The sequence below is a fragment of the Gopherus evgoodei genome, chromosome 13 (assembly GCF_007399415.2).
Source record: "Gopherus evgoodei ecotype Sinaloan lineage chromosome 13, rGopEvg1_v1.p, whole genome shotgun sequence".
Lineage (NCBI taxonomy): Eukaryota > Metazoa > Chordata > Testudines > Testudinidae > Gopherus > Gopherus evgoodei.
In genome coordinates, this window is record NC_044334.1 from 8,148,723 (window position 1) to 8,176,072 (window position 27,350).

Below are 27,350 nucleotides of genomic sequence, written 5' to 3' on the forward strand. Positions count from 1 at the left end.
AAGCCATAATCCAAGACTTTTGTCCAAAAAAGCTTACACTAACTTTAAATATTGCAATAACTACAATGTTTATCACAAATAGTTAATTTACCATACAGCTCTTTTTCTACCCAGCAGGTAATTTTCATAGATTATTCCAGCTATGGTCCTTCCTTTTCCTACACCAGCACCATCACCTATCAAGAATCCAGCTCTGTCTCCATTAGGCAGGAATGTTTCATGTTGCTGTGAAAGAAAACATGTTTTAAGTTTTCAAAAATGGATCATTTAAAGATTCAGGCAGGGGCAGAAGAGTCCATGCTATCCCTCCCACCCTTTCAAAAGCTGATCCTGAAAGGCAAAGTTTAGTCCTTCAGTAGACCTTTGTATTCTTAAAATAAAGTTTTTTAAAAATACTATAGTGCAACATACCTGGGCTGCATAAGTAATTGCTTCAAGTTGCAATGCCGACAGCCAACCATTATCAATACTTTCTTCAGATATTGATGTCTGATACCATACTTCAGGAGGGGTTACACTGGATAACGAACTTGTTTCTACTACTGGATCAGGATGACGCAGACCAATTTTTACTAGTTTGGGAAAAAACAGTAGTTCTAAACATAATTCAGAACAGTTTCATTATTGTTACATTAGTTATTTCAGAAGTGGATAAATCCCCAGAACAACTTCCAAGACTAGATATTTTTGGTTCATGATTAAGGTTAAATGCAGGACAACTCTAAATTCCTATGCTCTTTTGAATCCAGCTCCTGCTCTTTATATATGAAATGGTGTCCCTTTAAGAAAAAGTGCATTAATCCAAGATTTCATATAATGAAAGTAACTTAAAGGTGACCTTCAAAGCTTTTGATTTTGTTCACTTTCAGCTTGTAAGACTCATGGTCCATGAAGATCCACTTCTGCTTTGTCAAAATCTCCCTATTACATTAAAACTACTGGCTCTAAATTCTGCCTTCCCTCACAGAAAAGTCCCCTGAACGACTTAAGCTCTGCCCTCTGATGATATCACTGCCATGCTCATATCAAGAGCATATAAATTGCTTTCCTCAACCATTCTTTATTTACGCATTGTCTGACCACATACGCAATCTAGCAATACCATAGCACAGAGTGTGGGAAGAGAAGAGTCTGACTAGGAGCAGCTCAGATTACTCAGTGATTAGCACACATTTCCACTGGGTTTGTGATGTCACTAATCCACAAAAAATGAAGTTACATGAACTGAGAGAAAAGGCACTCCCAAGACACACTCTCCAAAGGAATACAAAACAGGAAAAGAATTTTTAAAAATGTTATGAGAACTTAAACATATGCTGTCATATGAGGGCTGTTAGAAAAAAAATCCAAAAAGCTTTGCAGGTCACTTAAATAGACTTAATGTTATTGTACCATTTGGTTACATATACAGATGAGACTATAGCAATGTCATCAATATGGGAGCTTAAGGGTATTTGAAAACCAGTTTCTGTTCCGTGACACATTGAATTGCTTAAACTAAACTCCTGTTTTTCACTCATGTTGAGCTGTAATAAAAGATGGATAAAGATTTACAATCTTACATTCCTTGGGTTCCCACAGAATCTGTTACATACATTTCAGTAAGATAATACACTTAGGAGTGCAATTTTACATTAACTACACAGAAAAAGTATCGTGTGTCTTTCCAACACACTGAGCATAATGGGTGTAGCTCTTAAATATTTTTATTTCAATGAGTGAATTCTTCAGCTGAAAGCAGCAGTGAAAGCAAAAATAAAAGGAGATGCCTTAGGAGAAGTGGGCTACTATAGTGCTGCTGCAAAGGATAAGATTTACTTTTTGGGGGAGGAAATTGGTGCCACATCCTGCTGTGGAAAAATAAAGGCAACCAGGATGGAGAGACAGTGGAAAGCAAAACATTTTTTGGACACATATGCAAAAGAACTATTGATTTTAAAGTTACAACATGGGGTGAAATTCTATTTCCTGTGTATCCTGGAGTTCCACAGAGATGATCTTATTGGTAACTTTTGCCCTTAAAAATATGAACATTTTAGTGGGGGAGTGCCTTCAACAGACCTGTATTTACACACATAGCATGAACCAGGGGATTCAAACACTGCTTAAAATCATGCTGTATTTTTTTCTTAAACCTATGTTAGGAACACCAGAGGCTATTAAAAGTTAAATTTTTAGCAATTTAATCTACTTGTCATTACTTATGTTCTATTTCAGGGGTCGGCAACCTTTCAGACATGGTGTGCCGAGTCTTCGTTTATTCACTCTAATTTAAGGTTTTGCATGCCAGTAATACATTTTAACAATTTTAAAAGGTCTGTTTCTATAAGTCTAATATATAACTAAACTATTGTTGCATGTAAAGTAAATAAGGTTTTTAAAATGTTTAAGAAGCTTCATTTAAAATTATATTAAAATGCCAGGACCCAGGAAGTGTGAATGCCACTGAAAATCAGCTTGTGTGCTGCCTCTGGCACACATGCCATAGGTTTCCTACCCCTGTTCTATTTACATGTCAGATTGGACAGAGAAACAAATCAATTAAGTCAGTTATTTCCATATTCTTAGTGTTGCAAAGTTTAAGTATCCATCTGCAGAGTAATGTTCATTTGCTTTAAAGACAAATTATTTCCGAAATAAGAAAAACTGGAAATATTTCGAGTAATCTTTGGTTCTATAAAAGCTGTTAAAAAATAAAATTAGGGCCAAATTTGACCATTCACTTAAATTATACACATGTAAACACTTCCCCAGCCAGCGCTTAGACCTAGGATAGTGACTGCTCAGTAATCAAGTGACTGAAATGCTTTACTTGGCTAATAAGACAAAGCCCCTTAATACAAAGGCAACAGTTCAGTCCTGAGCAGTCAGGAACAACTGTTTATTTTAAAATTATGTGCACAGATGAACACAATTCTAAAGATCATTGGCAAGCCAAAGTTTTGGCTTACCAACTATGTTATTTTAAAAACTTACCATTCTTCATGAACTATTGATAGAAAGTTAAACCAAAAATAGTATCAGACCTGGCCTAGGCCAAGTTCAAAGATTTGAGTGTGTCTTTCAAAAGTTGACTGTTGCAGGAGAAAGCAATTTTCTCCACAAGAGCAAAATCTGGTCCCCTTTTAGTTATTTGATTTTGATGCATTATAAAGAATTACTAGTCTGTCTTTGCATATTCTGTTAGGAATTTTGGCACTAAACTATTTAAAGAGTTTCAGTTTTTGGATGAAAACCGAGAGTCATACATTTTATTGGCATATACTCTGCATATGTTTCTGCATGACCCATTTCCTCTTCATCCTCCTCCTCAGGTTCCTCTTCCTCTTTTATTACCGGCACTTTCTATAATACAAATATATCTGGATTAGTCAAATGATACATTGCTGATGCTCAACATCCTAGAAGTGTACAGGCATGTGGAAGCTAGAATACAGACATTGACATTAGTATTGTTTCCACAACAGTGCACTACCTGAACCAGAGCGCAACAGAAACATCAATTACAAGATTTCAGAAGGCTTCAACAGCCATATTCTTTTTGTAGGGACTCCCTTCACAGACAGTGGCATTCCACTGGATGCAAGTATCACTGGAAGGTGAGTTAAACGATACTAGCATAGGAAATGTGAGCCAAAAACATAAAACCTGCAAAGCAGCATGAGCACTCCATCTAAGCCAGTGGACCAACACTTTTATAAAGGTTTTAGTCCAAAATGTACCATTTTAAAAGTTGATTTTATACACCAGTTGGCATAATTTTAATTGAACTTCAATTACCCAAATGTCATGAGAACCAATGGGAAGCTATTGGTTTGCCTTGCAATGAATTAAAAACTTTGGCGCATAAGTCTACAGTACATAACCAGGGACACACAAGGGACATAACTAATATTTAGATAAGGGGGTGCTAAAAAGGAGTACGAGTCTATTTTACTGCAGTCAGTCAGCATGCTACAGATTAAATGTAGGTTCACAGATGTGCATTTGAGAGTGTACCTCAGCATATATACCCATAAAGTAACTTAGAAAGGAAAAGGCATTCAAGTAAATATTTCTGTGAAATCTGTTGCAGACTTCCATTGGTTAAAGATTCAAACAACTTTAAAGTATTGGAAAGTACGCATACGTAATGCATCCTTCACTGTGGTATCCAACGTAACTCACAAAGAGATGACAATAGCCCATTATCCTCCTGTGGCCCAGCTACTACACAACAGATGCCTGAAGTACTCTTTATTTTTATTTTTTTTTTGAAGCAGAAAAAACTTCCTCTGTGCCTGAAGACAAAACCCTTCAGCACAAGATAGCTCTTTTAATATTAAAGTTCTAGACAGCTTCCAGGTACCATACTGGAGATCACACAATAGACTCATTTTAATCTAGTTCTCATTGAAGAACGATTTACGTGCACGTTTCAATAGTATTAGTACTAATTATTCCCTAAACACCCAGCATATCAATGGGAGAAGAAATGGAGTTTACATTATGGTTATACAACCCAAGGCTGGTCCAAATTGCTACAGAAACATTAATAGCCTCAAACTGTGGAGAGCTGTGCATCTGGTTGCATGACAGGGAAATTTATACAGAGGAAGTTTACAACAGCAGAGCAAGGGAGCTGCCCATCAGCTTTGGTCAGATAGGATACCCTTCAGCATGCACAATAGGTTCTCATGAAAGACGCCTGATGTTCAAATGACTCCCACACTAGCTCATATGGAAACAGCTGAGAAATGGCGGTCTGGTCTGCTTGGACCAACCACTCCACAACTATTGCAGCCAGGGAAAATTCTCCTTCAGAATCAGATATGCTATGTGGTTATGGAAACCTAGGAGGTTTCCATGAGCAACAGCTGAAACTAGCTAAAAAGACAGTTGGGGCCATTTATATGTAAAACTCATTTAAGAAACTATATCCATTCATTCTTACTACTCACCATAGTAGGTGAGTAACTTCTCATTTTTACATCATTTACCCATATTCTTGTTACTTCTTTTGTAGAAGCCTCCTTCTTTACCGCACCATTGCTTAGATCAGCTACAAGAAAAATTATATTTTACAGAAATTAATAATTTTCCTTACATTTTCTCTGTTGTATTGATTTATACATCATGCAGTCAAGGCAGCTGGAAATGAAGATCTAAAATCTTTGATAGTACACTGACATCCTCAAGAACAATACCCAAATATATTTATCTACATAAATTCTGAATGTGCCTGAAATTAGTCCTATTGCCTCCTTCTGAGGGAGCCACACGTACTTAAATCTTTAGTTTAACCTGTACCATTATATCTGAGAGAGATGCGTGATTCTATTAAGTGTAACTTAAAGAGAAGACACCTTCACCAAACCTTTATATAGGTCATTTTATAGTATGCCATCTCACTTGAGAGCTAAGGCAGTTTAATAGGAAACCACAAACCCAGTTTTATCAAGAGAAGTGATCTTACCTGGTTTGGTGGCGTTTACCACCTTTGGAGACACTACAATTATTTCTGTAAGAAAGTCAATATGTTGGACTGAATTGTTTTAAATGCTACAAATAGACAACTACAAAGCATTTGTTCATTTTCCTACCTTTAGAATTTAATGGTGATGAGAGTCACAGTACAGATCTAAGACAAATATTTATACAAGGACAGATACAGTGGAAGTTTTAGTTAAGGAGCTATCTTTCAAACTTCCAGTATGCGAAAGCAAAAGCGTAAGTTAAATGTAAGACTTGTAGAATTTACTTTTGTAAGAAGAGTTAAATAAATATACAAATAGCTAAAAACTGTATGTTAAATAGTAAGACAGCATTTCAATCCTCTGTTGTAAAGCTTCATTGTTCCAAGTTGTATTAAGTGTTTCTGCAAAGATGTCATCAGGGAACAGAAAAGAGAGTCTGCTTTCAGTGGACTCTGGGCTGTTTAAAAAAACAAAAACCAAAAAGGTTCCCTTTCACAGGACAGCTGAATTATATGTTCAGCAGTTGTGTGTTACAAAATCAATATCACGTTCCAGAAAACAAAAAAAACCTGGGAGACTCCTGACATGTGGTACCTGAAATTTTAACTTTCAAGTTTACAATGCACTCCTTTGAACATTAACATGGAATCAGAGGGAGAGTTAAAAAAAAAAAAAAAAAACTCACTGAAATCCACATATATATGCTATAAAACTTGCAAAAACTTCTACAGTACAGCATCAACTCAAGCTGGTAGTTAAGTTTCTAGGCATTATCCTGCCACAGGATCTCAGATTATTTATACATACTAGATCTCCCAATACTTGTAACTTACCATTTAACTTTTCCTGCAACAATTTCCCCCTAATTATGGAGTGCTGGAGAAACACTAAATCGTCTATAAAAGATTAACCACCACTACAATTGATTTTAACATATGACATATAAGAAGGATACATTTTTTAATTTTTTTTGGTGAAGTGCACAGGTTTCTGTTTATTCCCTCCCCGGTGGATGCTTTAGAGAAACATGGCTAGAATTCAAAATACTAGCTTGTTGTAGAAGTATTTTTGGGAAGGAAAGAGAAAGGGTCGTGACTATAATTTAAGGACAGTATTCCCCTACCACATACAACAGATTAGACAATGGCTTAGGTTCAAATAATGCAACTTCAACAAGATTAACAAATTGATATATAGAAAACATTACTAACATCAGTCATTTACCAGCATCCTATTTCAAAATTTATTTTCAGTTGGTCTCATTTCTTAAAAGGATATATCAAAGGGTTCTTGAGTTTTTTAAAATTCAATCATTTTGTGCCACTTCCAAATTCTCAACATTATAAAAAGAAAGTATGGAGTCCAACATGTGTTAGGTTTCCTAGGCTCAATTTTAATGTTATTGTGCTATTCTACTCTGTTACTCCACAGAGAGCCAGAACCACCAGCACCAAGATCTTTTTATTAGATTTCAGTATCACATTTCTGAAACAAAATGCACATGAAGGGGAAAGAACCACTTACTGGCTGCTGTTGCAACTGGCTGGGCAATGTTCGGAGGTGGCTTCAATTTCATTAGTTCATTAAGACTATTGTTTTTGAGTAGATCTTTCAGCTGGACCTGGTCCTTTGAAGGTGTAGTGGTCAAGGCATTGCGTACTGCTGGTGCTGCAACCGATGGTCGAGTAGTTGTGCTGGTTTGAATGATTTTTGCTACAGTGATGGTCTGCCTAGTAGTTGTCACAGGTGTGGTTTTTGTCATTACTATTGTAGTCCCCAAAGTTGGAAGCTGATTTATTTGATTCAGCACAAAGGTTGTGGTTGATGGTGGTTGCTAGAAAAGAAAAACAAAAACGTAAGATTTTCCTGTTTCGGAAATATCATCTGATGATTCTCGAAGTGACAATAGTCAAAAAGCAAATCTTGTGTTATATGCCTGTCAGCTAGAGGACAAAGGTATCAATTTAAGCAGTGTGCTGCGGTTTTTTATTCTTAAAGTTGGTGGACTGTCATTATCTTTCCATCGCACAACTAATTGATGCTAGAATGCCATTTTATTTCAGGATGTGGAAGTCTGAGAAAGAAGCTTCTTCCAAAATGCAGGAGTATTGCTTCACGGGAGGATCCAGCTCCACAGGATTTTTTCCCAAAAAGAGGAGGAAAGAATAGGTAAGAAAGAGAAGGCTTTCACCATCCAGACACAAAGTACATCTGCTGTGTGGAGAAGCTTGGCTTGTAAAGAAATCTTACACACTGCACAACATGGTTTTACAGTTAGTTTATAAATAAACTAATATCTATTTTAAATCTCCTTTTTCTGTGGAGATTCTTTGTTAACCCTACCCTCCAGATATTGATCTACTTCTACTTTATATCATCTTTTAGTAAGATCTAGTAATAGTATCAGGTTTAGTGGCATCCTTATTCTAAATGTACTCATAAGAAATGAAACTGGGCTCTCCCTTAAACAATTTTTCCCTTTAAATCTGGCTTGATCTAAGACATGGCATCTCTTATACATCATGCCAACCCTTCAAAAGTGAGTTTTACTGAAAAAGCCAGAAAATAATTTGACTGTATTACGAATTATACTGAAGGGATGGCAAAGAGCCAACAATTTACACGCCTTCCTCACTTCACTATTTTACACATATAAAACTCTAAATATGTCAGCTCTTACCCTGACATTTAATAGTGCTGGAGTAGACACAGTCTCTGGTTCTTGTTTAACAGCAACTGTTGCCTCAGTCTCCAAGCCTAGTTCTAATGCACTAAGTGGCACTGACTAGAGAGAAAGAAAGCAAGCACGATCAGGTACTAGTTTTAGTAGGAAAAAAAGAACGAAAACCTTTACTACTATCCCCACCCTCCGCACTCCCCCATGTTAAAACTAATGACCAACTCGTTTGCTTTGCCTGTTAATAATCCTGGTTTTTTTAGAAACCAAGATGGTAGCAAACCAAGTCATTGACTCTGCCCCCAAAATTGCTTCAAGCATAAAGCCTTTCCAGTTAACTGCTGTGAAAACTGAGTGAGTTTTGCAATTTTATTTCTGTTGACAGATTGTTGTTTTCATAGAATGATAGACTTTAAGGTCAGAAGGGACCATGATGATCATATAGTCTGACCTCCTGCACAACACAGGCCACAGAATCTCACCCACCCACTTCTATGTCCAAAAATGTGTTCCATTCTTGTGGTATGTAAGTTGTCATGGAGATTAAATCACATATTAAATTAATTCTCGCTTGTTTCAGAGGAGAGGAAAACCACACAAGATACATCAATGGAAGTTCTATGTGTATATACATGACATTGTGGCCCTAGAAAGTATATATAACTTATATTGATATAAGTTCAGTCAATTATATACTTTTGATTTCTAAAATACAAATTTAAGACAGGTGATTACCATATCAATTTTTTCTCCATACACAAGCCCAGCACAGCAATGAAAAACATACAATAATTCCACTCTTTCACAATAGTTAAAAAAGAATTCTATGATTCTATATTATGCAATATTGGTTAATTTTAAAAAGCTCTCATTTTTAACCTGCTGAACAGCTGATGCTGGTGTTGCAAGGCCCATGTCCACAGGGTCAATATCAAATAGATCATTTGGACTGATTCCACTCTCACTCAAAGCAGCAAGCAACAGATCTTGTCCTGGCTCCACCATCTCTAAAACAAAAATAAGACGATCACAGGCATAAGTTACAATTGTAATCATTGTTTATTCTGCAAAACCTTCAGAATGTTATATTTCATCATCTGATTTTTAAGGGCACAGTCAAATTAGTCACTTTCATAAAACAAGTTTCAGGTTCTAAATCTGCCCAGAGTCTCTTGACAATTCCTGTGGTTTTGTGCTCAATTTTCTAAATTTAAAAAATATTTCTCACTTATGTACAAGATCCCCATAAATGGGGGAACCAATGAAAACCTAACTATGCATTTGATAGCATCTTGTGTATAAAGTAAACAAAGTGAAAAAAGGTTTCTTCTAGCCTGTATCTTGATAATTGTAGGAGTTTCAAGTAATACTCGTAGGCAAAAGTGGTGAGATGGAAGTGCAAATTATGCTGTGTTCCTTTAAGACCAGCCCCTAAAGCATATTGCCTAAGCAGGGAGAAGTACTTAGGTAGTAGTTAAAAATAATTGGTTTGTTTAACCTATAACAATTCTGTACCTGCTTAATGAGACAAGAATTCAGGAAAAGTCAGTTAATTTAAGTAGTTCTAGAAATACTTGTTTTATACTAAACTAATAAGCTTTTAGTTTTTGTACCATAAATAAATTTGAGAAAATTTTTTGCATCGTGGGCAAGATAAATGGTCATCTGCTGTATTTAATTATTAAGTCAGCAAATGTTAGTATGGGACACTTAAAGCAAAACGTAGGCCATGGGCTTTTCATGTATAGGATAGCTGTTAATTTTAAGTTTTAATACCATCCTGGAGTAAATTAAGAAGTCAAATACTCTTTTTTTTTTTTTTGTGGGGGGGGGGGAGCCCAGTTACTAGAATTCATAATGCAAATATCCCCTTTCATTCCTCAAAGGGATTGTTTTTGCTCAAACAAACACTACAGTTACTCACTTTCTGTATAGGTTTGCTTGCACTCCTAGAGTTTACTCACTAGCTTAACTCTGTTTAGCTGTAAGCATAGAAAAGGACAAAACATTCAGCATTGTTTCAGAAACAAGGTTTTACCCAAAGTTTTCAAAACAATGCCAAGCAGTTTATCCTTGCCTGCACTCATGGCTAAGATATGTTCAACACTTGGTTCAACAGCACCTACACTGCTGACAATTGCCAGAACACATAACAGACCAAGCTCAAAGATGCAAAATTCTTGTGCTCCCTATAGACTGCCCATTGTTGAGAAGATACCTACCCTCTTCTACTAATACTAGAAGTACTGGCAAAGATTGAGGTGTCAAAAAAAATATGCTAGAACAAACTGAATGTAAATTCCATCCATCAGTTTAAGAATGAAGTTAGTAGCTATTACGATAGTGTCTAGGAGCTGTAGTCAAGGATAAGGCCCCCACTGCTAGGTGCGGTATAAACAGAACAAAAAGATGGCCCTTACCTAAAGGAGCTTACAATCGAAGTATAAAACAAGAGAAGACAGATGGACACAGACAGGGGAGCACAAGGAAACAATGAAGCAATGTTGGTCAATATGACAGGCAGTGATTTCACCACACCAACAGCCCGTTAACTGTTTTGTAGCCTCATGGTGAAGGAGTGCTTTAGGAGGGTTTTGGAGTTGCATAATGAGATCGCTTTGTGGATTTTTACAGGGAAAACTTCCCCAAAAAAATGGGCAGCATGGGAGAAGACAGGAATGTGCTTGTTTGAAAATATAACAAGTACCAGCAAAAGCTGGCATTGACAGCTCAACAGCAAATGAGGTAGGATGGGGATTGACTGAAGGGCCTTGGAAGTGAATACAAGCAGCTTATGTTTGATATGATAGAGAAACGGGAGCCAGTGGAGGCATTCAAAGACGGGGTTACATGCTGGATTGGATTGTAAAGGCCAAAAAGAAGGATGTTGCAGTAATCAAGATGCAAGCTGAGAGCTTACATGATGGTTTTACTTGTGGGGATGAACAAGAAAGGCTGCATCTTAGAGATGTTACGCAGAAAAAATAGACAAGATTTAGACACGGCCAAAATGTGAGAACAGTGAGAGCCCCAACTCGAAGAGGACACATCCAGATTTAATTGTCAGTAAAACCATATAATCCAATTAAAAACATATATTGTAACAAATATTGGGTAACAAATATTGCACAAACGGTAACAAATATTATACTTTAAGGCATTCAGAGTGATCTGGAAAATTATAGGCCGGTAAGCCTTACTTCTGTACTTGGTTGAATTAAATATAAAGATACTTAGAACATCATGATGAGGAGATCTAGTCAGCACTGCTGCTTTCTCAGAGAAAAGTCATCTCACTAGTCTTCTAGAATTATCTGAAGTCAATAAATTACTAAAAGAAAAAGGTGACAGTTTAAACTTTCAAAAGGCCTTTGACCATCCCTCAAAAGAGGCTACCTAAAAAAAATTAAGTAGCCAGTTTAGAAACTGGATTAAGGCAAAAATCAAAGTAGGAAAAAATGGTTCATTTTCATCATGAGAAAAGGTTAACAGTAGGATGTCACAAAGTTCCAGACTGGTTTGGCAGTGATTGGTACATTTATAAATTAACTGGAAGATGGTGGGAGTAGCAAGGCGACAAAGTCTGCACAAGACAATGTTTAATCAATACTGGATAAGTTCCAGGAACTGCACAGAGAACTTCACAGTGGAAGAAGTTGTTCTATGTGGACATATGCAAAGTAACGCAGATTATTCCCTTCAGTGTGAACTATTCATACACTTCACTGGGCTCTAAGTAAACTTTCAATTCAGAAAAGAAACCTGCACATCATTGTTACTAGCTCAATGAAGACATCTGCTTAATGTGGCCAAAAGGGTGAATGGGGAGAGACTAAATGAGGCAATCATAATGGAATTCTACATATCATCAGAATGTCCCCACCTGGAATACTGTTTTGGTCACCTCAACTCTATCAGGAGATGGCAGAAATAAAGTAAGTTTAGAGACAGGTGACTAGAATGATTAAGCACAGGGAAAAATCTCATGAAAGGCAACTGAAAATATTGGGATTGTCTATCTTAAATTGGAGTTGAGTAAGAGGAGACAACATAAAAGTCTGCAAAAATAATGAATGGGGTAAACAGAAGTTTTCAATCTATCTCCTCTCATAATATAGGAATATGGGGTGATTTAGATGGGACAAATCCAAAATTGGGGGAAAAGAGACTTTCCTACATAATGAACAATTAGTCCGTGGAACTCAAAGCAAGACATTTAAAAGTTTAGCATGTATATTAAGAATATCATGGGTTATAAATATTAACAAACAGGAGTTTTAGAAGATATAAATACTCATGCTTGAGTATAAGCCAACTAAAAGGATAAGGAAGCAGCTTTCCCTGGGGGCAAGTTGTCTCATACCTGCCTACTGCAGGGTCTACAAAGGATGACTACTAGTTGGAATTAGTAGCACTTCACATGTTCCTAGAATAACCAAGTTTAGTTTTATACTCACCATTAGATAATTTGAGCACTCCAACTGTATTATCACAGTAATCTTCAAAAGACATCCCAACAGCCACTCTCCCTCATAAATCCCTCCATTTTTTAATTCCCTTAAAGATATCTATTGCTAACCATTTAGATTAAATGAAAGAACTGTAACAGTTTACTCGCCTGGCATTCAGTTTGGACGACTCTGGACCAGTTAGTTTCAGTAATCTGGTTCCTGAATAATCGGAACAAAGTTATAGTGTTCTGGTTGCAAACACTAGGGGAATACTGAACTCCTGACATTGTCGCTGAAGTTAAAAATATTCAATAAATAGCTAATCTTCTGTTTGTGAAACTTAACTCACATGACTAAGCTCAACATACAAAGTTTCAACTACTCAGTTTTGCTTTAATTTAGAATCAAAAACACAACAGAAATACAATAGAAAAAAAGCTACATCTTAATATCTTACTGTTTATATTCTTACATTCATTTAGTCAAACCTAAAACTAAGCTAATCAAGTCAAAATACAACTCCATAATTTTTACAAAATAAGGCTTTTTTAGTTAGCATAAGCAAAAGTTACTTTATCAAGCTCTGTAGCTCAAGTTGTGCAATACTATAAAAGGCTCTGTTTCTTGCATCCCAAAATCCCCACAAAAGTTACTTTTAAAAAAGTTGACGATATTACAAGCTGTTCCCTAAATTTTTCATTGTTGAATCTTGTTTTAAAAAAAAAGTAGTCGCCTGCAAACTGTCCCAATACTACTAAGCAACAAGACCCAACCTGTTAAGAGTCACACAAAAAAGCTGAAGTATAAAACAAAAAATTGTTATACAACTAGATACCTTGACAGCAAAGGTACAATTAACTTTTTCTAGAAAGCATAAAGAAAAATCCAAATGACTGTCATCACGAAAAAGATGCTATAAAAATGGCTCAGTAAACATTTTGTATGATATGCTGTGCCACTATAAATCTATTTTTTCAAAGCAAAAGATGGTTTCATTATTATGTATTATATAAACCAATTTCTTCTCAAGTCATGCAAAAATAAGCTTCTGATTTAAGAACACAACTGTCAGTATTCTCAATGCCATTTTTATTATGGCATATATCCGTGCCAACCTGCCAATCTTTGTCTCTCACCTTCCCTGTTTTAGTCTTGGTGGAAAGTGCAAAATCAGCAGCATAAAACTAGGATAGTCAGAAACAGATGTCCAGCCTACTTTTTTCCCCAGTAGGAAGGTGGTAACTTCAAGCCCAGAAAGATTTTCCATTAAAAAAAAAGCCCCCTATGTGTCACATAACACTAAATATACCATTACATTTTTAGAACTTCTCTATTCATAAATTGCATTCAACTGTGTGTTTGCAATTGCCACAGTCAATCTGCTATGGCTTCCACCAAACCCTCCAAGCCACTGGCTAATATTTAAAGCACTGATGTCTATGGCATATCCCCTGTGAACCTAACGTCTCACACTATGTGGAATACTAAAAACCCAAGCTAACACATCTTATTGCCAACAGTGCCAACAGCCTTTAATACTAAAATCCTTGCTGTAGCTTCAACACAAACTTTCTCCCTCTCCACCTCCAGTTGCTACCATACACAGCATAAAAATGCAATGAGCAGCCTAAACAAAACTGTGAAAAATAAATCAGATTTGTAAATCTGTCAGATAATTTTAACCTGTATCCTTTAACATTTCAACTGATTAGCCCAATGGTTTTCAAACTTTTTTTCCTGGAGACCCAGTTGAAGAAAATTGTTGATGCCCATGACCCAGCAGAGGTGGGGATGAGAGGCTTAGGCAGAGGATTGGGGTGCAGAGGTGAGGGCTGTGGGGTGGGGCCATGAATGAGGGATTCAGGATGTGGGAGGGGGTTCTGGGCTGGTGTGCAGGAGGGGGTCAGGGCTCTGGACTGGGGATGAGGGGTTTAGGATGCAGGAGAGGGCTCTGGGTTTGGGGGGGCTCAGGGCTGGGGCAGGAAATTGGGGTGCAGGCTTACCTCAGGCAGCTCCCGGTCAGCAGTGCAGGAGGGTGTTATGGCAGGCTTCCTGCCTGTCCTGGCACTGCAGACTGTGTTGTGCTCCAGAAGCGGCCAGCAGCAGGTCCGGCTCCTAGGCAGAGGCGAGCAAGTGGCTGAATGCTACTTGCGCCCACAGGAACCATGCCCTCTCCCCGGCTCAGCCCCCAATGGCCAGGTGCTCAGGGCAGGGGCACTGCGCGGAGCCCGTGGCCCCTCTGTCTAGGAGCCAGACCTGCTGCTGGCTGCTTCTGGGGTGCAGTACAGTTTCAGAACAGTCAGCACCACAGACAGGACTTTTAACAGCCTGGTCCACGATGCTGACTAGAGCTGCCAAGACCCGGAGCCTTACATTCCATGACCCAGTAGTGATCATGACCTGCAGTTTGAAAACCACTGGCTTAGCCCATTCTTTAATAAGATCCATGACCTTCTGAGAATGTATCTATTTCAGAAAGAACTTTTTAACAGATGTAACTTCCCCCTCAAATAAAAAGGTTGGGATATCCTCAATTTTTTAAAAAAATTCATAGCGACTGAAAAAGGTGAGGCCTTGTTTCTGAACAAAATTTAAGAGCATTTCCAAGTAAAGTGATTACCTAGCAACCTTTGTTTGTGGTGTGCTGTCAGAGTTAACTGGACCTTGAGGCTCATTCGTTAATCGTCACTGTTTGTGGCATGCAATCCCACCATTGATCCCAGTTGGTCGCAGGGACCCTTTTCTTGGTAGTCTTCTCCCATCACTAGAGAGGCTCTATTTGTAACAATTAACATTCTCCACCTCTGCCTCCACTTGCTTCCATACACAGCATAGTAATCTGTCCCGAGATCATTTCTTACACTACTACCACAAGTGATCGGAAATGCCTTGTCAAAAAATAAGATCACAATAAAATTTGCTTGGAATTATTAGCAAGAATTCTGCTAGGACTACAAGACACAGAACTCAAACTGGAAATAGCACTGGTCTCACAAGCTCTGCCTTCTTCAGAAGCCAAAATCAGATGCCCTACATATTAGACTGTGCAAATATTCAAAACATCACCATACAAGATCTGATGGATTCCTTAGGCTTGGCTCCTCTGCAATGGGTTCAGATACCCCTGGGGCAAGTCTGGAATAAGGCAAAGGAAAAATAGGCACATGCCTAGGACTCTGGCTCTCAGTGTCATGCAATGACATCAGAATCTAAGTTATCAATTAAAATATATATATTACACACACATATGTAACTATACCTATCCTATCACCTAGAACTGGAAGGGACCCCAAAGGGTCAAGTCCAGCCCCCTGCCTTCACTAGCAGGACCAAGTACTGATTTTGCCCCAGATCCCTAAGTGGCCCCCTCAAGAACTGAACTCACAACCCTGGGTTTAACAGGCCAGTGCTCAAACCACTGAGCTATTCCTCTCTCCTCCCCCCCACCCCCCAAGTCATCATAGCTGCAAAGAAAATCCTGAACGCAACCCCTAGTTTAGTTAATATAACAATGTTTGCTCAAGCCTGCAGACAGCCTCCAGCACAGGAAGGAGCATAGCCAATAGAACCAAGAAGGAAGCCACTTGTCCAGAAAAAAAAAAACAACACTCAACCAAGGAGGAGGGGAAGCTCAGATGTCTCACTGGATGGGGAAAAAAATTGGTTGCCCATTCCTGAGCAACATTTAACTGTTGAGTCAAAAAGAAATTAGTGCCTCGGAGTGCTGATTTTTGCCCCCGTCCTCTCTCTATCCTTACATGCTATCATCATCATAACATGTCTAAACTGTAACTGGGCATATAAATTAGCACCTTCATTGAAATGAATGGGGCAGTTCACAGCTCTCAATAACAACTGAAAAGTAAGATTCTGGAGAATGAGATAGTCTGCAATTAAGTATTGGGGGTCACCAGCCTCTCTCTACTTCATTCCAGAAGATAGTACTAGTATAGACTGAGATACACAAGACAGTTCTTTTCAATTAGCTGTCTGCCCCAGAACTCTCCTCAAGCACCTACAGTTAATGTCTATTTCTCACACCATTTTAGCACCAGTTGAGGAAAAAAACTTATTCTAGACAACAAAGGATATACTTGTGGGAAGGAAGACAGTGGGAGAGATATAGCCTATTTTCATTTGTCAGAAGTGTCATTTTTAGATTCAGGTAAAGTTACGGCCCTTGTAAGCATGAAGTGTGTCCTTGAAAGCCAATACGAATACTGTACCATAACACAACATACACCATTGTATATATAAATCAATTTCCATCAGGTAGATCAAGCCCCAAAAATGTAGGATTAATAAAAAAAAGTTGTGAAACTTCAATAGTTTAATTTTTTTTTAAATTAAATGAAAACTGTTGAAGTCTAAACATCTATAAACTTTAAGTACTGTCCCACTGTATTAGTTAATGAAAACTAAAAGAAACTTATTAAGCAATATAAAATGCAATGAGTAGCCTAAATAAAACAGAAAAATGAACAAGATTTGCAAATTTGTCAGATAATTTTAAACTGTATCCCTTCACACTTCAACTGATTAGCCCATTCTTTAACAGGATACATGACCTAAGAAAGTATCTATTTCAGAAAGAACTTTTTAACAGATATGTAACTTCCTCCTCAAATAAAAAGGTTGAGATATCAATACTTTAAAAAATCATTGTGACTGAAAAAAAGGAGGCCTCTCCTCTCTAAGTTTTAAGAGCATTTCCATGTTAAGTAATTACTCTCCCTAGCAACCTTTGTTTGTGGTGTGCTGTCAGAGTTAACTGGACCTTGAGGCTCATTCGTTAATCGTTACTGTTTGTGGCAAGCAATCCCACCATTGATTCCAGTTGGTCGTAGGGACCCTTGAGCACTTTACTCGCTATTTACACAAACATTAACGAATAGGTTCCTCTCACTAAAGGGTCGGCAACCCTCAGCCTCCTAACCTTGCCCACAAACACGTGTTCAGGACATAAACTTCCGGGTTGGGTTAGAATTGGCTGCGTAATTGCGTCCCATAAACTACTTTTGTTTTCAGATCTCCAACACCTTAAGAATTCCCTTAACAACAGCATTAAGCTTAAGGAGATGTATTTGTAGAAGCTCCTACCAACATTTAAAGCCAATGAAGCAGCAAAGACATCTTTTCCAGCTACTCTTCTCCCTTCGCTAGAGAGGCTCTATTTGTAACAATTACCCTAGCGATTAAAGAGACACACAACGACAGTAGTTAGAAATATTAGATAACAGGCCATTTTGCTGTACCAACAAGAAAACGGGGACGCAGGGGAGTTGCCCCGCCACGTTATAAGGGCCACAAGTTTTCTCTGCCGTTATCCACCGGATCCTACGAGACTATGTCAATAAACCCAGCAATAAACTTCGCCATACAGATACGTGTTACCAGCCAATGGTAGGAAAGTTCGCTCCTTCCTGGGCCAGTGACCCCCGCGGCAGTAACAGTGCGAGCCGGCCCCACACCGCTATACCAACCCCCTCCCCGCTGGAGCGATTAGCGCCCTCCACCCAGCAAGACTCCAGAGGGGCATGGGAAGACAGCGTCCCCGACGGCAAAGGGACACTCTGGGGGAGCTAGTCACTGCGGGGCCGGCTGCTCGGGCTGGGGGGCCGGCTTAGAGGAAGGGGCTGTAAGGGCGACCTACACCCTCCTCCCCATTGAGTCCCCACCTTCAGACAATGCCTAGGCACCGACCGCTCCCTACCCCGCGTGGCTCTCTCTAAGGGCCTCCTGCCCGCACTGTGGGGGAGGCCGCGGGACAATGCCTGGCCCCGCTCCGTGCGTGGCTGCCCAGCCCGGGAGCTGAAGGGGGGGACCCCCGCCCGTCCCGCAGCCCCGTCGAGCAGGAACCGCCTGAGGCGGCCGGGAAGGCCCCCCGCGGTATCGGGCAAGAGGGTAGGGCGGGACTCACTCACTCTCTCTCGATCCCTCCACGGCCGCTCCTGGAAGTATCCGCCGCTAGCTCCGCCGTCCGACGCTTTCTAACTCACCGCCGCCATGTTTGCCCGCCCTGCCTCCCCTCTCATGGAGGAGGGGCCCAGGGCCGGCGGCGGCGGCGGCCCCGCAACACGTGACCTCACCACTTGGCGCCCCTCCTCCCGCCGTATGCCGCGCGCGCCACATCCACGTGACACCAGCGCGTCGCGTCGCGGGCGGGCGCGCGCGCTCTGTACCACCTGACTTGTTCTCATTGCCCCTCCCATCAGAGGAGCGGCCATCTCTTCTTCTCCCCGCGTTCTCTCCCATCACGTGACGTGGTCCCTTTAGCGCCCGTGGTAGAGGGTAAAGGAAGAAACTCCTGGACCGGTCGACGGAGCTCCCCGACAGTCCTGGGTCCCGACTTCTTCTGTCCAGACTAGCCCATGGCAGTTGCCGTAGACGAGAATGTCGGTGCAGGCCCAGTTTTCGGTGGGTGGGGGAGGGGAGAGCGAGAAGTCGGCCGCTAGGAGTCACGTGATCCCGCACGCTGGCGACCGTTGGCGTGCGCACGCAAGGCGGAGGCGTTGTCGTCTTCTGCGCGTGGCAGGATGAGAGAAGGGCCTGAACCAGAGCCATGATGATGAGGTCACGGTTGTAGGGTTAGGCGCGTGCGCACGGTGTGGCGTCGGTGAGGGCTTCAGAGGACGAGCGCATGCGCGAGTGGGTTCAGGCTGGCCCTGATTGCTGCGTCTTCCGCGGGCGCTGGGCTCGCGCAGCCCGTGCACCTCACAGGTTCCTTGCCTGCGCGGCCTGGCAGTGCTGCGGCGGGGTTACTGTCACTGAGCAGGCCTGTGGGCCGCGGGGCGGGAGCCGCGTGCTGAGCTGCAGAGGCGGTGCTAGCCCATTGCGGGCCCTGCACAGGGATATTTGTCCCCCCACCCCTCCCCAACACATACTCAAAAAGCGAGTAGCCCTCCGCTCCAGCTGCTCAGGGCCCTAACCAGTTGCTTAGTCTGCTTGTACCTGGTGCTGCTAACCTGAGGAGGGGAGAGGTGCATGGGTCAGCGGGGAGTCAGCTGCCTTCTCTTAGGGCTCCCTGGCAATTACTATTCCTGCAGCCTCTGCTCCTGCTTGGCACATGCCTGGCACCCTGCATGTCCAATGAACAGTAAATTGGTGCAAGTTAGGCCCCTCTATGGTCCCCCCTCCATGGCTAAGGTGTATCATTGCTTATGTGGTTACAAAACCAGGCCTCTTGTGTATTCTTTAGGTGCATAACACATGGTTGTGTTAGGTGCCCTTTGCCTCTAGGGCAGTGTTTCCCAAACTTGGGATGCTACTTGTGTAGGGAAAGCCCCTGGTGGGCCACACTGGTTTGTTTACCTGCCGTATCTGCAGGTTTTGCCGATCGCGGCTCCCACTGGCTGCAGTTGCTGCTCCAGGCCAATGGGAGCTGCTGGCCTGGAGCAGCGAACTGCGGCCAGTGAGAGCCACAATCTGCTTGACCTGTGGACGCGGCAGGTAAACAAACTGGCCCACCAGAGGCTTTCCCTACACAAGTGGTATCCCAAGTTTGGGAAACACTGCCCTAGAGGCAAAGGGCACCTAACACAACCATGTGTTATGCACCTAAAGAATACACAAGAGGCCTGGTTTTGTAACCACATAAGCAATGATACACTGCTCTAGAGGCATAAAACTTTCAGCAGTCTGGTAGGATGTGTGCCAAGATCCTACTGAACTACTTCCCACTGCCGTGATCACCTGAACTACAGACTTCCTGGCTTAAGTCCACAGTTCTCACTGCTGTTTTTCTCTTAGGAAGTTTTTTCTCATGAATTGGAGGACTCCTGCCCAGCTCAAGGGCTCTGTGATGAGGGCAGTCTATACTACTACTACCTTAAGAGCCTGGCACTATTAAAAAAACAAAACTATATGCCTGGCACATCAAGTTTTCTCTACAGACAACTACAAGCCTGATGCATAAAACTGTCTACACAAACTGCAAAGAGCCCAGTATGCTTGAAAACTTTATGTGCTGACGACATGTCTTTTTATGACATCTTTATTTTAGTTTTCAGGCCATTTTTTATTTAAAAAAAAAAAGTAGGCACCACAAAGCTTTGTTAACTTACAGTTAAGATTGCTACAATGAGTAATGATGTTTATCCAAATTTTGAAACAAAAATATTGCTATTTAAACTTTGAACATTTAAGAAGTATGCAAGTTATTTATCTTTAATGTGAACTGAGAAGCCAAAAAATATATTGTTAAAATCTTTATGTAAGCACCAGTATAAAATGACTAAAAATATTTAGTGATGCTTACTCCTTCATTATATGTAGGTATTCAATTTTTGCACAAAACAAATGAGAATATAAAGGATGAAAATGACTAATTAGGGTAAATTGTATAAATATTAATCCTACATTTCACACATTTGATTAGCTACATTACTGATGTGAAAAAATCATTTTACCCATTCAAAAAATAACCTTAACTGACCACAAAACATGCTTTTAAACTTTCAGCATATACAGCACTTAATCATATAGCTAAGGTTATCCATATATTAGTGTTGTGTCTTATGTATTGCAGCTTGTTATAAAATGTATTAAGCTTCACATTTAAACAGGAAAAAAAGAATAAAAAAATATTATGTATGTGCAATATGACTGAGTTAACATTGCTATGGGAACCTTCACTTTTGCATATTGAAAATTGTATGCTGAAAATAATCAGATAATGAAAGACTGAATATTAGTTTAAATCATTAAGAGTGCATGTTTGTCCCTGGCATATGCCATATTAATATTGTGTTAATAAAGTTTCCAGCATTTATTTTCCTAGGGAGTTTTATAAAAGTATCTCTAATGCTCAGCTTCTTTGGAGATCAGGAACTAAGGAGCAGAGCTGCACAGACCCGATACTCTATTTCTGCAGAGCTACAAATCTTTGCAGGCTGATGCTTAGGTCCTGCAGAGCTCTTAAATTCTGCAGAGGCAGAGCATCTCTGTATGGGGTAAGTTAGGTGTTGTAAATTAGATCAATCTAATTTTTTTTCTCCTGCTGATCATAGCTCATCTCAATTGATTGGACTCTTATAGTTGGTATGCGTACTTCCACCTTTTCATGTTCTCTGTATGTATAAATATGTTTTGTCTGTGTGTTCCATTCTATGCATCCCAAGAAGTGAGCTGTAGCCCACGAAAGCTTATGCTGAAATAAATTAGTCTCTAAGGTGCCACTAGTACTCCTGTTCTTTTTGTAGATCAATCTAGTTACCATACTTGAAGTAAGGCAGATCAGTCTTATCACTCAGGCCTCAACCATTGAGGGGGATGGAAGTCTGGCCAGAGGCGATAAGAAAATGTACAATGCAGCTACCTAATGCCTGGCTGTGGCCTCTTAACTATTTTGAATAACAGCATACTTAACTAGCTGTGCACGGTCTACGTGCACATGTGTAACATTAAGTGCCCTGTGTAAATGTCAAAATTTCTGCCATAAAATATAAAATGTTTTAATGCTGTTGTATAATCCTTGTATTCAATTGCTGATTCAGAAAGATACATAGGCTCCAGTCAGTCTACAAGAAGTAATGCTTGTGCTTAAGTTTATGCACAGTGAGTAGACTGGAATGGAACTACTTGCAGTATGTAAAATTAAGCATATACATAAGTCTTGGCAGGACTGGGTTCTTCATCATGTACCTTACTTTAAGATACTCCTATGCTTAAGTATCTTGCTGAATTGGGCTGCATTAGGTACTGGTATTTAAATGCCTAAATCCCATTGAAATCAGTGGGAGTTAGGCATCCAAACATCTTTAAGGACTTGGGCCTGAGATACTATTTTCATTTTCAGCAGCTGCTGCTCTGGATGCCGTCAACCATTTCCCACCTCCATCACCCAATATAGGAAATATAATTAGTCATATCCTGATATAATTAAAATTTTAACTAGTAATATATGGTCTTATATAAAATCATTCTACATAATGTTACATCACACTACCGGTCTTTTATTGGTCAGGCATTATTTTTTCCATCACTACATTTTTTTTTTAAATAGGTGAGTGAGTTATCTATAGGGGTGAGACTGATGGATTATTGAGTCAACACTTCATATCATAAGGAAATACTTGTGTAAAGTTTATGAAAAGTCCTTATCTATAAATGTGATGCCTGTTACATCAGTCAAAGAATACATAATAAGAACTAGCACAATCAGTTGCAAATGTGTGAGTTGATTAGAAAGGAAAAATGTGTTTTAATTCAGCACTGCATAGTAACAGCCATGGTTCTCTCCATGGAGACTGAGTAAGCGAACAGCTCCTGTGTGTGCTGAGTGCACTGAATCATGGTGACTGGCTGCAGCAGACTCGTTGGGGTTACAAGCTCACACATGATGAAATACATTACCCCCATATTAGTATTTTCATCTGTAGCTCCCTAATGAGACCTAAGAGAAAAGACAGCGTTTTTTTGTCATTTAATAGTGGTGATAAAACATTAAAAAAAAAATTATACCTACACTGTCCAGCCCAGCAGACTGTTTTAGATTACATTGGTTTCTTTCTTGTTCTGGAGGTGATGGTTACTTACCGTAGTTTGTTTTTGCCCCCCAGTGGCTGCCCGTGGAGCCACAATTTCAAATTCTATTTTCACAAAAAACTTCTTTAAATGTCCAAGATTTGACTTTACATATATGACAAGCTAATGTGTTGACCTCATTACCAAATCTACATCAAACTTTAGATATAGAAACCTCAAGTTAGCTTAGGGAGGAGTTAGCTAAAGGTGATATGTAAAACTTTATTTCTCTGAAGTATAAGAAGAGGGCCTGCATTTTTAAGACTTTTTTTTCTTACTTGTTCTTTACATAGGAATCTGAACTATTGTCTTCCCTGTTTTTCCTGGAGAATCTGTTGGAGGTCTCATTAAAGGGGAATGGGGTGAGGGGAGATGAATTTTAACAAATACATTCATTTTCCTAAATGTTCCTTAGTCATTGCAGTTAAATAGTTAACAAAAGAGTTTTTAAGTCTGACTAAAATGCCTTTCATTCTCTTGGCCCTTATCATGTCGTAGCTTAACTAGTGCTCCAGGCTAAACAGGAACTGAAATTCTAATGTTAAAAAATTATTAGGAAAAAACCCTTTTTATATTTAAACAACCAACAGACAAACAAAAAAAAATGTTCGGGCCTTCTTTATATTGTACATCATAAAGAAGCACCAAAGTACACAGGCTCAATTTGCTTTTTCCTATGCAGGTCACCTTTAACAAAAAAGAGTTTATATTTAATCTCCGGGATTTGCAAACTTACATGTAAGTAACTTTACATTTGTGAATAATCTAATTGGTTGGAACTGATCACATGGATTAAGTTACTCAGGTGTGAATGTTTGCAGAATTGAGATCTCACTGTTTAATTTTGGATCATGGTCCTGATTCTCGAGTTGGATCTGGATGGGTGGACCCTTGCTGCCACACAGAACTGCACTGAAGTCAATAGGCCCCACAGGCCCCCTCCCTGCATGGATCCGATTGTTGAACAGTTAGTGATTTTTCAACCCTAACCTTTACTTTCTGTTTGGAGGTTTGTCATGGGGGCGTTAATCTGATGATGTAAGCAGCAGCAGAACTAAGAGCAGCATTAAGAGCAGTCAGGCTCAGGTGTTGTCCCAGCCTATGTTCATGTATACACTTACCTCTGGAGCAATCGATCCAGCGAGGGTCGATTTATCACATCTAGTGAAGACGCAATAAATCGACCGCCGAGCGCTCTCCTGTCAACTCTGGTACTCTACCAGAGCGAGAAACATAGGCGGATTCAACGGGGGAGTGTCAGCAGTCGACCTATCGCAGTGAAGACACTGCAGTAAGTAGCTCTAAGTATGTCGACTTCAGCTACGCTATTTTCATAGCTGAAGTTGCGTAACTTAGACCGACTTAGCTCGTGTGTGTGTCCCCCCCAGTGTAGACCAGGCCTGTGAAATGTCTACCTTATAGATTTTTTGCATTGGTGTACTACACCAGCACAACCCTCTTGTATAGATTCATTGCACCAGTGGAAAAAGAAGGCTTGCAACATTTGTGCAAAAATCCGTGAAGCAGACAAGCCTTTGGACTTTTTACAAATGTAAAAAGTGGTTTACAATGTTTTCATGCAAGTGTGTAGAATCCACCCTCTAGGATGTTGCTCCATTTGGCAGTCTGACATTCTATTACATTTTCTGTTACATATTTTGTAGGTTGTAAAATACTACTACTAATTTACTATTATACTTGAAGACTCAGAACTGTGTCCCAGATAGTTTAGTGAAATTGCAGGAGATGCTTCAAAACACAGTGTTATCTCTCTCCACTCAACTTACTCTTGTGTCTTTGTCCCATTGATTTGTTATGATTAGGTTTTCGATTTTGTTAAGCATAGGTGAAAAATTGGTGAAACGGTGCAGCACAAATGGGGAGGCAGGTTAAAATAGTTTTAACTATGGAGTTATCCTTTGAGGGTGTTATGTAAAAGGCCGTAATTTTATGTGGTTTTTTATATTTCTCCGATGAGCACAAAATAAAATCTATTTCTAACTCATATGAGATGACATACATTGTCAGTTGCATCTTTCATGGATGCTCCACTCATGTTGCTTTGTACAAACTCTGTGCTAAAATTTAAACAATATTTACATCCAGGAATGGCCATCTCAGTCTTAATTATGGCATCTAACATATATGAAATAGTATCTGCAGGTGCACAAGCTAAAATGCCAAAGTAGTAACAGTTTGAGAGCCATAATTTGAAGGTGGTTTATTTATATCGTTTGTATTCTGTGTGCTTTGCTACCATAGCAATCAGAACTATGTTTTAATAAAATCAGATAAATATAAGATTACTTCAATGGTAAACTCTTTAAGGCAAGGACTTTCTTCCTTTGTGTATGGGGACAGTGCTAAGCATATTGATTGGGAGACCTGTCACAATATTCTGTTTTATAACACCTTATCATTCTCAGTTCTACTGACACTTGGTCTACACTTAAAAGTTGTAGCTTGAAAAGAAAAAAAAACACTCTTGAGCGACATAGCTATGCCAACCTAACCACCAGTGTAGACACAGCCATGTTGATGGAAGAATACTTCTGTCGATGTTGTCATCGTCATCATTGGGGGGGTGTTCCTGCAAGGACAGAAGAACACTTTACGTCAGTGTACGCTGCATCTACATTACAGTGTAATGCCAGAAGAGTCTCCATAAACAATCCTAAGCCTGAGGAGAATGCAAGGCATGGAGAGTAGATGATATAGGCCTGATATTTCACTGAGCACAGAACTCTGCACCCATGTAGAGGTCATTGCAGGACCTAGGTCATGGTGTTTAAAATGTCTCTGGGTGCTTTGAGCGCTATTTGCAATAGTCGTGTCAATGGAACTGAACTGGTAATAGCAACAGTCGGAAATGTTAGTAAAAAAAAAAAAAATACAAAAGCCCATTATCAACAGCCTGATCTTTTGGTGGAGGGGATTTACTCAGCCTCCTGTTTAGGACAAAATAATTTTCTTTTTCTCTACTCCATTTCTATTACAGCAACCAGCAGGGCCTCCTGTCTGCTACTGAAAATCAGCACATCTGTGCTGAAACTTCTGATTTTGTCGAAAGTGTATATTTGGACCTCCAATGACCCATCTTCTGCACATTCTCTAGTACTTTGACATCTAAAACATCGACTGATTATTAAACAATCTTACGTGTGTGTGTGTGTGCACATTAAATTTATGCTTGTAACAGTTGCAGGTTTAACACCTTTGGAAATTGCAGTCCTTTATTTGCAGAATGGATACACTGCAAGAAGCAGCAGTGAAACTTCCAACATGCTGTCCCTGCTGTCCACATCAGCCCTGACTGCAAGAAGTTTCTCTGACTTAGCTTACCTACAATTCTACTACTAATAATAATATTTCACAAAATAAAAATCAGCTCTGTCTAAGATATACAGAGAAAATTAGACCTTGAAAACTATGTTTCTATTTGGGGCTTTAGTCTCAGAAGATTTAGAATATATTCACAAGTCATTACCCTGTGACACTGAAACCCTTGATGCAACCTTAACTATGGTCTTACTACCACTCCTCCATAATAGAAAGACAACAGAAACAAAATGTAACAGCTCAGTAGCAGAGAGAACAAAATTTGCTATTGTTGTGTTTAGTTGTAAGTCGTCCATGCTGATTCTATTATTCGTGATGAAATATTATCTTACACAGTAAGTGATTTCAGAAGTAGAGTGTGAGTTTGAATAGCAAAATCAGACCCAGACTCTATATAAAGAGCTCAGATATCCTGCTGATCAGCTTGGTATAAATGCTTAAATAGATACGTTGGTCAACACTAAACCTCACCACCACTTGTGACTGACCTTACTTAGCTACCTTGTAAAAAATACAGAGCCTCATTTACAGTATAATTTTACAACAAGATACACCTCTACCTCGATATAATGCTGTCCTGAGGAGCCAAAAAATCTTACCGCATTATAGGTGAAACTGCGTTATATCGAACTTGATTTGATCCGCCAGAGCGCGCAGCCCTGCTCCCCCGGAGCACTGCTTTACTGCATTATATCTGAATTCTTGTTATATCGGGGTAGAGGTGTAACTAGATAATGCTGGCTAACTATGTGGCTGTAAAATCCCATCTTTTTTGGTCAGTGAAGAGATAGACTTTGAGGAACTACCTCTAAGATGGAGAAGATAGTTCCGTCTCCACTGCCCAATCATGTCTTGGCCTCTCTGCTAGGACTGCCAACAAGTTAATGCCAGTTGTAGTGATGT

The 27,350-nt window shown here is 39.8% G+C and overlaps 1 protein-coding gene across 11 annotated transcripts in view; it reads right to left on the bottom strand.

Annotated features, from left to right (window-relative positions):
* Positions 1 to 18,624, bottom strand: part of SBNO1 (strawberry notch homolog 1) — a 43,106-nt gene extending 24,482 nt beyond the window's left edge. The window contains exons 1-11 of one of the 11 annotated variants that reach the window (XM_030582365.1): positions 18,509 to 18,624; positions 15,656 to 15,719; positions 12,752 to 12,803; positions 9,013 to 9,140; positions 8,137 to 8,241; positions 6,981 to 7,290; positions 5,456 to 5,500; positions 4,941 to 5,041; positions 3,249 to 3,345; positions 412 to 572; positions 92 to 225 (exon numbers count right to left, since the gene is read on the bottom strand). In XM_030582365.1, coding sequence (XP_030438225.1) covers positions 92 to 225; positions 412 to 572; positions 3,249 to 3,345; positions 4,941 to 5,041; positions 5,456 to 5,500; positions 6,981 to 7,290; positions 8,137 to 8,241; positions 9,013 to 9,140; positions 12,752 to 12,758 — 1,088 coding nt within the window. In that variant the 5' untranslated portion in view covers positions 12,759 to 12,803; positions 15,656 to 15,719; positions 18,509 to 18,624. Of the gene's footprint in view, positions 1 to 91; positions 226 to 411; positions 573 to 3,248; positions 3,346 to 4,940; positions 5,042 to 5,455; positions 5,501 to 6,980; positions 7,291 to 8,136; positions 8,242 to 9,012; positions 9,141 to 12,751; positions 12,804 to 15,655; positions 15,720 to 18,500 lie in introns of all 11 variants that reach the window. The other 10 variants (XM_030582363.1, XM_030582370.1, XM_030582364.1 and 7 more) reach the window with 10 other exon arrangements.
* Positions 18,625 to 27,350: the final 8,726 nt, after the last annotated feature.